At 42.3% G+C, this 13,736-nt stretch overlaps 1 protein-coding gene across 2 annotated transcripts in view; it reads right to left on the bottom strand.

Moving 5' to 3' along the window:
- The window catches only part of GNPTAB (N-acetylglucosamine-1-phosphate transferase subunits alpha and beta), a 126,824-nt gene that overhangs the window by 19,005 nt on the left and 94,083 nt on the right, over window positions 1–13,736 (bottom strand). For both annotated transcript variants that reach the window (XM_075856688.1, XM_075856689.1), the window contains exons 9-12: window positions 5,868–6,047; window positions 3,235–3,405; window positions 774–897; window positions 421–621 (exon numbers count right to left, since the gene is read on the bottom strand). In XM_075856688.1, the coding sequence (XP_075712803.1) occupies window positions 421–621; window positions 774–897; window positions 3,235–3,405; window positions 5,868–6,047 (676 nt within the window). The remainder of the gene's footprint in view (window positions 1–420; window positions 622–773; window positions 898–3,234; window positions 3,406–5,867; window positions 6,048–13,736) is intronic.

The raw sequence follows: 13,736 nt of genomic DNA, 5'->3' as shown, positions 1-13,736 counted from the left end.
TGTTATAATTGTGCATGGTAATAATAGTAATGAAGTCGTGCACATGTCAGGTGACGGCACACACGTTCATTACACCTTTACATTCATTACATTATTTTTTAGCTTGGCAACTGCACACAAGAGTCCGAAAATAAATTTCAAAAAATCCCATTGATTTAGTCAAATGTTTAATGTAATTTTAATTTCAGGTTATAGGAGAAAAGATAAAATACTAGGTTATACTATGGTGAAGCCCAACAGCACCAAAGCCAAGCAGATGGCTAAGAAAACTGCTACTTGAGGTATATCATGGGACTGAATAGTAATCATGACTGCTAGGCAAATCCGACAAGTGCTAGTAAAATACTACTTATAAAAGGTGAATATATTACATTACAAAAAATCCTGTAAACATCTTGACACCATCTCTTAATGCCGTACCTTGCCCACAATCTCCTGCATCAAACCCACAATTGAGCACATTGCAGGCTTGGTCACAGAATTTATCAGCAAGCCATGAATTGGCACAACCCTGGTTACAGTAAGATACACCACTTATTCCAACGCCAGGCTGCCAAGCTTGTCCATTTAGAAGACCTGCTCCACCCATTGGAGGGGCAAACCGACCAGCTGCATTGTTTCCTGTAGAGATTGTAAAGAAAGAAGAAAAGAAAAAACCATAATAATGCATAACTAGAAGACGCACATAAACATAGTGAGTAAATAATTAATATTTGTGATCACTAAATAAAATACAAAATAATGGGATTCATTTAAATAAATTATAATCTCACCGAGACAATCACCACCATCCCAGTCACATGCAGAATTATTACACGCCTTGTCACAATAACCATCCTTGACCCACGATCCTGGACATCCCTCCGCACAGTTGGGAACAGGCCAGGTCAAATAAACCTTAACAAAATGCAGCGATTTGTTAAATATATTTACACACACCTGAAACAATACTACTTGTCCAAAACAACCCAAATACCTCTTCAAAAGACATTGTCTTACAAGTGTTTTAAAAAGATAGAAAGAGCAAAGCAGTCTGGGAAATCATCACCACCACCACCCCCACCACCACCACCACCACCGTTGCCTGCCATACTTTAAATGTAACTAGGGATTATTGAATATATTTATAATAACCTGCTGTAAGTAGCACACAGAGCTAGCGTTTTGTAATATAAGTTTTGGCAAAATGTGGCCATTTATTGCAGGTCCTTGGGACTGCAGCTGAAGACGGAAACAAGGATAGTTTTTACATAGATATGGCTGTAAGGGCTGAGCTGCCGGTTTCCCAGAAATTAATATAGAGAACTCCCTTCATACATGCATAAGGATAGATGTGGCTATGTGAAATAATTTTGGCCTCCATCTTAAAGGGGTTATCGAACATAATTCAGAGATGGCATATTGCTAGGATATGTTATGAAGTGGAAGTCCGACCGCTGTGATTGGATTACATTGCTACATCTATATGCCACGATACCTTTGTTATGCTTACAACTATGGGCAGTCAGATAGTCTAATGAAAACATTTACCTAGGACTAGTCTGACCTGCCAGCAGAGACATTGTGTGCTCAATTCATAAATCTATGAATTTTGCATCCCAAAAAATTTGCAGAATATTTCTATACATTGTATTCAGGGTGGGGAACCCACTGCCTGCACCTCAGAAGAAATGGAGTGCCGTGCTTTATCCTACATTGGTTTTTTTTTAAAGGCCATGTCGGCTATTGCCTATAATGAGCAAAATATCCTAGCAGTAGTCTCCCAGAAACCTTGTAAGTGGCAAACGTTTTACAAGTTCCAAATGCTCTCATGGTTATTATAGCACTACAAATAAAGCTTACCCTCAAGTATAAGGGTATGTTCACACAGAGTTTTTTTTGCAGGCAGACCATTCTGCCTGGAAAAATCAGCTCCAGTTTTTTTTAAGTGGTTTTGCACCACATGCGTTATTTGCCACGATTTATGTCGCTTTTTTTTTTACCTATTTATTCAACAGACAAAGGGAATAACCGCGAGCGTTATTTGCCAAAAAAGGCATTAAAAAAAAAAAAAAGCGTAAAAAAATCACGGCAAAGAAACACGTCAGAAACTAGTTTATTGACAGTCTCCCATTGATTTCAATGGGGTTTTTGAGGTGGGAAACGCCTGCAGATAGGGCATGTCGCAAGAATAAATGCTCGGAGAAAAAAAGACCTCCACCTCCCATTGAAATCAATAGGAGGCAATTTTGCCTGTTTTGTGCCGCGGTTTTTACCCCGGTTTCCGCGGCAAAAAAACCTGTGTGTGAACAGGGCCTAAAACGTATAGACATGAAGGTTAAATAGAGAGCTAAAAATATTATTAATATGTGAGTAAATGTTTCTGGAGGTTCTCGGACATATTGAAGATAAAGTAGCGATCATGGACGCAGTTATACCATTGAAAAATACTGGCAAAGATGTGGCATAAAAAAAACCTTACATGCCGCCATGTGCCAAATTTATTACCGTATGTGAGACCCTTTTTGAACCATCCTAGATAGTTTTGAAAAGGCTCTAGAAAAAGTGGCATGGCTAAGTGTCATAAAATGGCCGGCTTTATTGATGACATGCGCATATTTTTAGTGCAAAATATGGATTTCTGGTACACCAGCCAGCAGGTGACAGAAGAGATAAGTGTCTAACAAAGATACACCAAATTTCTCATACAGTGTGCAGCTTCTGCTTGTGTTTCATATCTCGGTGGAATGCCTGTTTATAACGAACAATAGATTGCATCCAACCAGATAGTAAATTTAGATGAGACAGAATTTAGGGTTGATCTAAGAAGATTTGAAACAAACGTTAAAGGGGTATTACCAAAATCATAAATTTTCACCTATCCACAGGATAGGTGATAATTGTCTGATCGCGGGGGTTCCCACCGCTGAGGTTACTGAAGCCCCCAGATCCTCCTCACTGCTCGACTGCAGTGAGGACAATGAATGGAGCAACGGGCGCATGCTCGACCCGCGCTTCATTCAAGCAAGCTCCTCCTCACTGCGGGGTTGCAGTGAGGAGGAACGGGGGGTTCAGCAACTTCAGTGGTGGGACCCCCCGCGATCAGACAAGCATCACCTATCCTGTGGATAGGTGAAAATGTAGGATTCTGAGAATACCCCTTTATTGAACGCTCCTAGGTCTGTCAGGGTGTGATGCATTTCACTGGTAGGCTGCAGGCTTCTACTATACTAAACAAATAGGAAAGTTATTTACTTTTTGTCCCTTCGAATGGCTATAGAAGTCATCAGGCCAGACATGTGTTCCAAACATAACATCATCATTCATGTATATGAATTTTTGGGAAAGTCCAGGTATTCTGTGGATGTGACTTTCAATAGCAGGAGAACTAAAGGTGGGTAAATGGCTGGTGTTCAAAAAAATTTCCTGTACAAAAAAAATAAAAATAAACATCAGTCAATATGTCTTTCGTTATATCCTTAACAGATTCGCCAAGAGGGTGCCTGCAAACCTACCATCTGGTATATTATAAAGAGAAGCTAGGGTGCACTAAAAGGCTCCAAATCTTCTGATTTAGGGAAAAGGGGGAATGTAAAGGAAGATTGCCAGAGTTGTATTTTAAGGGGGTTCTACAAAGGACAATTAAATCGGGCAGACGAGCGGATATATAATGCTCGTTGCCGATAATTGCCCTGTGTATACAGGGGAACGATCATCAGACGAACAAGCAAACACTTAATCATCTGCTGTTCGCATCATTTTAAAAAAAGTAAAAGATTATCGTTTTCCTTTGAATGGGAGTCGCATGGTTCTTTTTCCCGCTAGCTGATTTTTTCAGCTAGCGGGAAAAAGAAGCGTACTGCTCGATCTTCGTGTGGATTCCGCCCGTACCTGCCTTTGAAGTCAATGGGAGGGAGGAGTCTTCCTGCCGACGGCAAGAATAGTTCCGCAGCGGATTTTGTGCCTGAACCCGCCACACAAAATCCGCCGCGTGTATCGGGCCTACTGTAAAGCATGTGTTCACCATTTTACAAATTGTGTATACATAAAATCTTCAGAAACAGATGCAACGTATTTACAAAGTAACTACTTTCATCACTTACCTTGTACTGCTCCTAAAGGGGGATTTACCCTAGGCGATTATCGTGCAGACAAGTGTTCATATAATGCTCTCCTGCCGATAATTGCCCTGTGTAAACAAGGCAGCGATCAGCAGATGACCAAGCCTGATCATCTGCTGATCGTATAGTTTTAAAAAAGTAAAAGATTATCGTTGTCGGCAGGACAAATCCCAGGGAGACGCGCTGCCGACATGATAATAAATGGGGACAATCCCCATCCATAGCTCCGTGTGACAATAGCAAGGGAGCGCCGATCAACGATGTCTCGTTGATCGGTGTTCGCTGCACCGGCTGCTTATCGGCCAGTGTAAAAGGGCCTTTACCCATTCTTAAATGCATCTTTTAAGCAAAAGATACTCTTCAAAGCCAGTACAGTCTAAAGTAAAGAGTCTGTCTACAGCTAGAAACTGCTATAAAGCACTGCTGTTTTGATAACTCCTAAATGACCGTATAAATATATAGTACAGATGAAAAAAAGGTTTATGCTACAAAAATTCAAGCACAAAATAAAATTTACACCATACTACACATTTTAGTGTCCTCGGAGATCAACTTCTGATCAATTAACAGCAGGCCGAACAATATAGGGCTATATTCTAATACAGGAATTAGTTAGGACTAAATGTAATTACTTACGATGGAGAACAAATGACATGCTCTTCAGACCAAGATTCAATACATTTGGAAGAATCGTCTACCTAAAGTAGCTAGTCTCACAGCGACTAATCCTATAGAAACACTTAACACCTTAAAAACTTTCCCAATACTGAGAATCAAAATAATGCTCTGGCAGCAGCAATCTATTGGGTAATAATCTGTAAGAATAGAATGCCGGCTCTGGTTTATATGTCAAACCATAAATAAGTGTTGAACTATGCATGATAGTCTGCTCAGAGCTCAGGCCAGAACCATAAATAAGACTTCATGATCTGTAGGTCAGAGACAAGAGTTTAAAGGCCTCACATTTGTCACCAAGACATACTATGGGAAAATATATTAACAATGAAGTTTCAAACGCCAGTCTTAAAACTAATCTACGTTGGCAGAAAACTATCCAAATTTATCAAGAGGTGTACACTTCTTAAAAATGTGACACTTTTACGTCAGTTTGTGAGGATCTTTGGAAAAGCAGTATGTATTGAACTATTTCTGATGTACACGGTTGTAAAACTGGGATTAGTAGCTCATCTTGTATAATTTTCTCGTTCCAAAACTTTGATGAGAATTGTTGAAATAAGGGATATTCAGTGAAGCTAACGGTTTTAACTTACTGTAATTTGATAAATTGCTGCTGTTTTCTTTTTTTAAATACACAACAAAAAAAAGACAAAAAGGGAAAAATTCTCTTTTTATAAAAAACAAACATTTTTGTACATCTTTGACTGTCCAAAAAGATAGATGTGCAACTTCTAACCCTGCTATGAGCAGTTGTAGATTTGTGCCATAATTTACGCTAGTTTGTGGACTAAATCATGGTAAATCAGTCAGTCTGTGGGTGACCATTACCCCTCCTACTAAACTCCACTTTTCTCGCCACTTTCAGGAAGTGGTGAGAGAAGTAATAAGTTGGCAAATTTTAGAACAAATATGACATGCGTCAAAATTCGCAACTTTTTAAAGCCCAAAAACGGGATTAAAGCTTTTAATATATTCCCCCTACGGAGTTGAACAAGTATAATAGATGCTTCCCAAAGATAAAACAGCAAAACAACATTGACTAGATTCCGGAATATATCACAATACACACATAAAAAACAGAAGTCTTACTTGGTGAGTTACAATGGTAACACGTGGATTATCAAGGTTCAGCCATGATGGGATTTGGCCATTTGTCACAATGAAAACATGACGAACCCAAGGAGCATGTTTCTCAATAGATCTCAGGGAGTACCGTAATTCTTCATTATCCTCAAAACGACTGGCTGAGATGTCCGCCTCTCGCTGTAGCTTCAAAAATAAAGTTGAAAGGACTTTATAAACTGAGTAAGTCTGCGGTAAAATACTGTTTGCTCAGAACCTCCGGGAAGCTTTAACCATAAGTGCAGACAGGTGTCATCTGAACAGTATTTGTACTGCAGAACAGTGTACCGGGATACGGTGTTCTTTATTGCTTCATGGCTCCGTTTTCTGAAGAATACTAATAGCTTAAGCATTACTGTTACACATGCATTAGCCCCTCTAACTATAGAAATAGTAAATGATAGTTGAACTAGTCATTATTTATATTATAGTATTTGCACACTCATTGCGGCATACATGATTCTAGAAAGGTAATAGAAACACACAGCTCCACGCAACACTCACCAAGGATGCAGTGGATGTGCCTAGCAAAATACGGCATAGAAATCCAACATAGGGGGGGCGGAGCTTGCTACGCTGAGTGATGGTGGTGTGATCCCGGAGCTCTACCTCACACTCATCAAAACTACCGAAAAACACCGACCACTTACCGTTAGTCATGGGAAAAACGGGTAAGGATAAGACCAAGGACACGGGGGATACCCCTCGGCACCCCAAACCTGTGCCGGAGATGGACAAATTCTTTAAGAAGAGAGGGGCTTCTTCGGCGGGGAGATCCAAGATGGCGCTGGAACTAGCGCACGAGGAACAGAGGGCAGAGGATTCAGATAGCTCGTACGCTCCCTCGGACTGTGCAGAGGAGGTAGATGCTGAACCTATCTCCAGGGCTTATTTGAAGGAGACCCTGATGCAGGCTCTCACACCCGTGATGAACGACCTCCGGGAAATAAAGGCTGACATGCACCATATTGGACACAGGGTCCTCGCCTTGGAGGAGACGCAGGCATCCATTTTGGATCAACAAGTTATTCAGCATAAAACGGTGAAAGAGCATGCTGAGCACTTGAATACCCTATATATACACCTGGAGGACCAGGAGAATCGGAGTAGGCGAAAGAATATTAGGCTACGGGGCCTCCCGGAATCGGTGGCTGTGGACTCGCTAGCAGGTACTGTGTTGCAGATTTTTACCTCCCTGATAGGAGAGGACCGGGTCGCTTCCTTGGTGGTTGAGAGGGTGCACAGGGCGCTGAGGCCTAAACCCGCTGACACGGAGCCTCCACGAGATGTCATATGTGGCATTTTAAGTTTTGTGCACACGGTGGCCATTTTAAAAGCGGCACGAGAGGCCACGGAGCTAGTATTTGAAGGAACTAAACTTGCGGTGTACCAAGACCTCGCAGCTAGCACGCTAGCGAAACGCCGAATCTTAAAGGCGGTCACGGATGCTTTACGGGCTCATAAGTTACCGATCAGATGGCTCTTTCCGTTTGGGCTGGCGACTATGAGAGCGGGGAGGCAGATTACCATTCGCACGCCGGAAGATCTAGAGAAAGCGTGGCAGGTGCTGGATTTGGATCCTATAATTGTCCCCTCTTGGATGCCAGTGGCTATGGATCTCGCAAGGCCCACAACGCGCCGACCATTGAAACCAGTGGTGAACGCCAAGTCGCCCAAAATGCAGAATCGTCTATCCTCAGGGGTTAATCCCTGATTACCTGATGGGACTAGGTGCTGGCTACAGTTAATGGCGAATGTGGAGCTGGTACTTTACAGAAGATTTGGGCTGTTTTTCCTTTGATGGACTGATAATCGGTTCTTATCTATGGGAATGAATGGCCGCCTAACTGGGATTTGTCCCCCCCCCCCCCCATTTTTTCCCCTCCCCTCTTTTTTCCTAATCCCCCCCTTCACCCCCCCTCCTTCCTTTCAACCCATTCCCCTTCCTCCCCCCCCTTTTTGTCCTTCTCTCCCCCTCCTCTTTACCCCCCCCTCCTCTTTACCCCCCCCTATCCCCTTCCTCCTCCTCCTCCTTCCTCTCTCACGGTTTCCTTGTTTCGCTGGCCAATTGAGCGACTTCGGATGATGTACTCCGTAAGAACCATTAATGCTCTGATAAGGCTCTGCTTTAGTAAATGTTCTGCTGTAGCTAGACTACTGCCTTTAATAATGTGAATTGCTAACCTGTATGCCCCTAACACAGGGCAATATAAATGGATGCGGTTTACCCTACTATCCCTTCGATCCTTTACTGAGGGTCAGCTTATCTTGGGGGGAGACTTTAATGTGTCTCTTGACTTTCAGATGGACTCCACCTCTTTGGTCCAAACGTTTCCGCCTTTGATGCTCCGCAAGCTTAAAATGCTCTTGTCTAAACTGGGCTTGGTAGACGCTTGGAGGGTGGGTAATCCATCGGTAAAGGACTATACATTTTATTCTGCTCCTCATGGCACCTATCATAGAATAGATTATTTTTTCCTTTCTTTAGCTCTGTTGCCGAACTTGCAGCATGCTGATATTGGGAGTCTTACGGTTTCGGATCATGCCCCGGTATGCATTACCCTGGAATTGGGGTGTATTCCTCAAAGGGAGTGGCTCTGGAGACTTAATGACAAAATTATTGCACAAGATGAAAATAGTGCGGTGTTAGCTTCTAAGTTGGAGGAATTTTTTCAATTTAATGATTCCCCGCAGGTATCCAGACCCATTCTCTGGGAGACACACAAGGCCTATATGAGGGGGGAGCTTATTGCGTTGGCTTCTCACCTTAAGAGACAACGTTCTAAGCATATTTTACGCTTGTTGGAGCAGATATCCGAAACTGAGAGATTACATAAACAGGGGGATCCCATTTAGATTATAAATTGCTGTGCTCATTACGCCAAGAGCTTAGGGACCTTCTTAATTATAAAGCCACTAAGGCATATCGAGTAGCTTGTTCTCAGACGTATATGCATGGAGATAGGGGCTCCAAGTTGATGACCAGGTTAATTAAACAGAGGCAGTCAAAAGTGTTTATAGAAGCTGTTAAAACTGATCAAGGAGAGAGAGTGACCTCAACGCCGCACACACATTGCCGAGGCCTTTCAGACTTTTTATTCCAAGTTATATAATTTGCCTGCTGTCGCCGGGGGGGGGGGGGGGCCCTACCTCCTACATTAGACAGGCAGGAACGTATAACCGCTTTCCTGTCAGATATCTTAGCACCTCAGCTTTCCGAGATACAAGGCGAGGCACTTTTAGCGCCCATCACGGAGGAAGAAGTGGGTAAGATCTTGGACTCTATTCCCTCAGGGAAGAGCCCGGGGCCAGACGGGTTGCCTATCTCCTTTTATAAAAAATTTCGGAAACAACTGATTCCAAAATTTACGGCAGTTTGTAATTCCCTGCTGGGTGGATCCTCTCTCCCCACACAGTCTCTGGAAGCATTTGTTACTATTCTTCCTAAGGAAGGGAAAGATCCTGAGCAGTGTGGAAGCTATAGACCCATCTCGCTATTAAATTGTGATGTTAAATGGTGGGCAAAAATCTTGGCGACACGCATGCAATCGCTCTTGCCCTTGATTATTGGAGATGAGCAAGTGGGATTTGTGAAGGGGAGAGAGGGTAAGCACAATGTGAGCAGAGTGTTGCATGCGATTTTACAAGTGCGTAAAACTAGGGGATCTATGGTGCTGCTGGGTACTGATGCCGAAAAAGCCTTCGACAGGGTCTGTTGGGAGTACATGAGGAGAGCTCTACTGAAATTTAATTTTCCGTCCACATTCATAAATGCTATCTTCTCATTGTATAGAGAACCTTCTGGTAGGATTCAGGTTAATGGATCCTTGTCTGCTCCCTTTTCCATATCGAATGGGACCGAGCCATGAGTAAGAGCACTTCAAGTGCTTGAAACGCGTAGGCTTCATATCGTGCCAATTCCACCACCTGGTCATCCTCCTGGTGTTGTTCGTTATTTCGTTGTATCATTCGTGGTTTGATTTTTTCCAATAAAGTGGGAACAGAGTTTCCCCCACCTTTATCACACATCGCTGGATCATTCCTTCTTTTTGCTACAGTTTCCTGCCGTGGGCCGTCGCGGCTGATCCGGGCGATATCAGACACAGGAGTGTGAAGCTGGTGAGCTGGAGGTTTCCTCCCATTCCCCTTTTTCCTTGCTATTATTACTGATCAGTTAACACACTTGAAATCCATTTCCTCGTTTAAATGGCAATCTTCAGCTATCCAATATTTAGGCATTAAGATCCCAAAAATATATTTTTCCTGAATTTTGCCCCTCTTGTACTGAAGATACAAAAATTCCTATCTAAAATTAATATTCCATTCCTTTCTTGGATTGGCAGGAAAACTCTATTGGCCACTTATGTGCTCCCTCAGATCCTGTACCCATTGCAGAATATTCCCATAGATATCCTGGTTAGCTACTTCAATAGATTCAGGCGGCTATTTATTAATTTTCTGTGGAAGGGTAGACGCCCCAGATTGGCTCATAGATTACTCATTTTGAAAAAGAAACAGGGGGGCTTATCCTTACCAGATATAGGGTTATATTATACGGCCATTCAACTACTACGTTGGTCACAACTTGCTAACGTATCTCTTACTCATAGTTATTTAGATTTGGAGAGACGGGTCCTCTCGGAGGAATATCTCCACTTACTTTGGGTTAAATTGCCGCTACTGCCGAAAACACTTTTAGTTAGTGACATGACGAGAGGTATGCTTAAAGTCTGTCAGAGGTCTAAGGCACTGAATATGGCCAGGGGTTACCTGTCCCCGATAGTTCCGCTGGGGGCCCTTCCCTACTTTACGGATAGAGATACATCTCTTGGGTCGACATTGTGGCCTCCCCTGAGTTCTCTTCGGGTTAGGGAGGTTACAGCGGGCAGGGTTGTTCCGGATTTAAATGCGCGGTTGGGACGCTCCAGTGACAAAGGGGGGGTTACTTGGGCCGCAAATGTTACATTTCTCCATCAAAGGGGTTTTGAATCAGCATGCTGCAAGTTCTTGGCTACGGCTCCTGCTCCATATCCAGATCCTACCTGGATGGAGAATTATACTCTTATGTCACAGTCTCCCGCCAAAGCTCTGTCAAAAATTTACACTAATCTTCTGGTAGATTTAACCCCCACCAAACCCTCTTTTCTGTTGGCCTGGGAGAAGGAGTTAGATATTGTACTCTCACAAAGAGAAGTCTCCACTATTTTATCCAGATCTCATGGGTTTTCCTGCTGTGTGAGACATCAGGAGAACTCCTACAAATTGCTAACACGCTGGTACAGAACTCCGGCATATCTATATCAGATTTGTCTCTTTGCCTCAAATGTATGTTGGAGATGTGGGCTGCCTCCTGGATCCTTGTCACATATCTGGTGGTTCTGCTCCAAATTCAAACCTTTTTGGGTTCAGGTGGAAAGGGCTATCAATGATGTTGTTGGTGGCTCTTTGGTATTATCACCTGGCCTGATCCTTCTATGGCTTCCTTCCAGAGATTTTATCCCTGTACGGAGAGACTTGGCCACTTTGATGGTCTCGGTGGCTAAATTATTGATACCGTTGAAGTGGCGAAGTGAGGAACCTCCTTCCATGGATATGTGGTGGTCTAGGGTTCATCAATTACACTCAGTGGAGGAGCTCGTGGGTTGGCATACCTTCTCAAGGGAATTGTTTCTGAGGGTGTGGAAGCCATGGAGGGATTATCATTAGAGACTGGAGCGAGGACGTGGCTGGGATTCGGGAGACGGGAGGCAGGATATACAATAATAGCACTTGGGGAAGTACTATTTGACATTTGACATGTCCATTAAGGGGGGGTTTAAGACCCAGGAAATCCCTCACAGAATACCTGTACACAATCTGTATGGCTGACACTCATGACATTCATGATATGTTGTGTCTTGGACGCTGGCTACATCCGAGAGATAATAAGCTGGGGGGGGGGGGGGGGTACGGGTTGCTTTCTGAGCTGGTGAATATGCTGATTAATATGATATTACATGCCCCCTACCTCTAATGCTGGAGATACGGTTTGTTTGTATGTCTTGTCTGTCCCTTTCTTCTTTTCTCATTTATGATTTTTTGTTTGTCTTGTCTGGTAATGGGATTTGGATTTGCTCAGTGAATTACTTTCGTGAATATTTTCTATTTCAAACATTTGTTATGCGTGAATTGCCTAATTGCAATTTGGATATATGAAAGTGATTGCCTTTGTTGCACTGCTTTTATGATATGTTGTTTCTTACTGCAAAAATTGCGTCTTTAAAATAAAGAATTTTAAAAAGAAATCCAACATAAGGCTCCAGCATCTAAACACTGTTTTAAAAGCATCCATAGCCTTTATTTCAACATGATATTGATATCCAAATGGGCCAAGTATGTCCTACCGCTTGTCATTTCAGGCACTACCGGTCCTTAGTAATAGAAATTACTAAGGGCTGGTAACGCCTCAAACGTGTAAGTGGTAGGACGTTCTTCGCCAACTCATTATCGCATTTGGATGCTGGAGCTTTATTCTAAACGTCTATGATTCTAGAAACCTACATAAATGGTTCCTTCCTTTCCCAGTAGCAGAAAACTGAAGATTTTTGGATAGTTGGAAGATCTGCACTAGCATAGAGTATATCCTATCTTTTATTTATTTTATAAGCACATTGTCAGAACTGTGAAAATTGGGCTTTGGTAAAGTCTATGAGAGTAGTTATGGTTTGAATGACAAACAATAGTAACATTTTAAATTAATAAATGTCACTTAAGATCGTAGAAAAGAATAAGCGTGGTCATTCTTCCAATTGTAAAATGACAAGTGTTGGTGATGCAAAGTAGGAAATGGGGAGGGGGGACTGGGAAGAGCTAGGCGAGGGAGCGGAGAGCGATTGCGGAATAAGAGTTGCCACACTAAACATATCTATCAACTCTAAATTTCTAAAAGTGCTTTAAATCTAAAGTATACATGTAAGACATGGTTGTGGACAAGTAGATATAAAAATATAAAACAATTTTATACAGACATGATTTAGTCAGGAAAATGACTAGTTGGTTGTTCAGTGCTTATTATGGTCCTAAATCTAAGACTTGATGTTGTCACATTCACACTATTCTGCTAAAGCCATTGGCTAAAAGAGAATTACTGGCGGAAGATATATAATATACACTATATAGACTAAAAGTACTGGGACACACCTCTTAATCATTGAATTCAGGTGTTTCATGCAGTCCAATTGCCACAGTTGTATAAAATCCAGGACCTAGCCATGCAGTCTGTCTTTACACATACTTGTGAAAGAATGGATCGTTCTAAAGAGCCCACTGAATTCCAGCGTGGTACAGTAATAGGATGTCACCGTTGTAACAAGTCAGTTTGTGAAATTTCTTCCTTAATAGATATTCCACAATCAAATGTGAGTGATATTATTGCAAAGTGGAAGCGTTTAGGAACAACAGCAACCCAGCCACAAATTGCAGACCACGTAAAGTGGTGTGGACAGCACAGACTGAATGAAGAGAGCGTTTTGTTAATGGATTCTTGGCTGCACTTTTACATCCTGAGATCACGAATCTTTCAGCAGTTTCTGTATGTTAAATGACTTGTTGAGTGTTCATATGACCCCTATTTATGATCATTTCAGTTGGGCTTAGTTACATTGCCCTATTTATCTTCTACCACCAGCTGGATGACTGCTGTGAAGTACAGCTATGCAGGCATGGAAAATGAGCCATGACCTTTGAGCCCCAATTATATTCAAGGTAGTTGTCAATTAACGGATTCATTTCTTAGAATTCAGATATGTAGACTTCTAAATATGCAGCCCGGTAACCCAAGGAAGAAGCTGGTCACTT

The sequence above is a fragment of the Rhinoderma darwinii genome, chromosome 3 (assembly GCF_050947455.1).
Source record: "Rhinoderma darwinii isolate aRhiDar2 chromosome 3, aRhiDar2.hap1, whole genome shotgun sequence".
NCBI classification, from domain to species: domain Eukaryota; kingdom Metazoa; phylum Chordata; class Amphibia; order Anura; family Rhinodermatidae; genus Rhinoderma; species Rhinoderma darwinii.
Note: the sequence above shows the minus strand (reverse complement) of the source record. Positions and strands in the feature narration are given on the sequence as shown.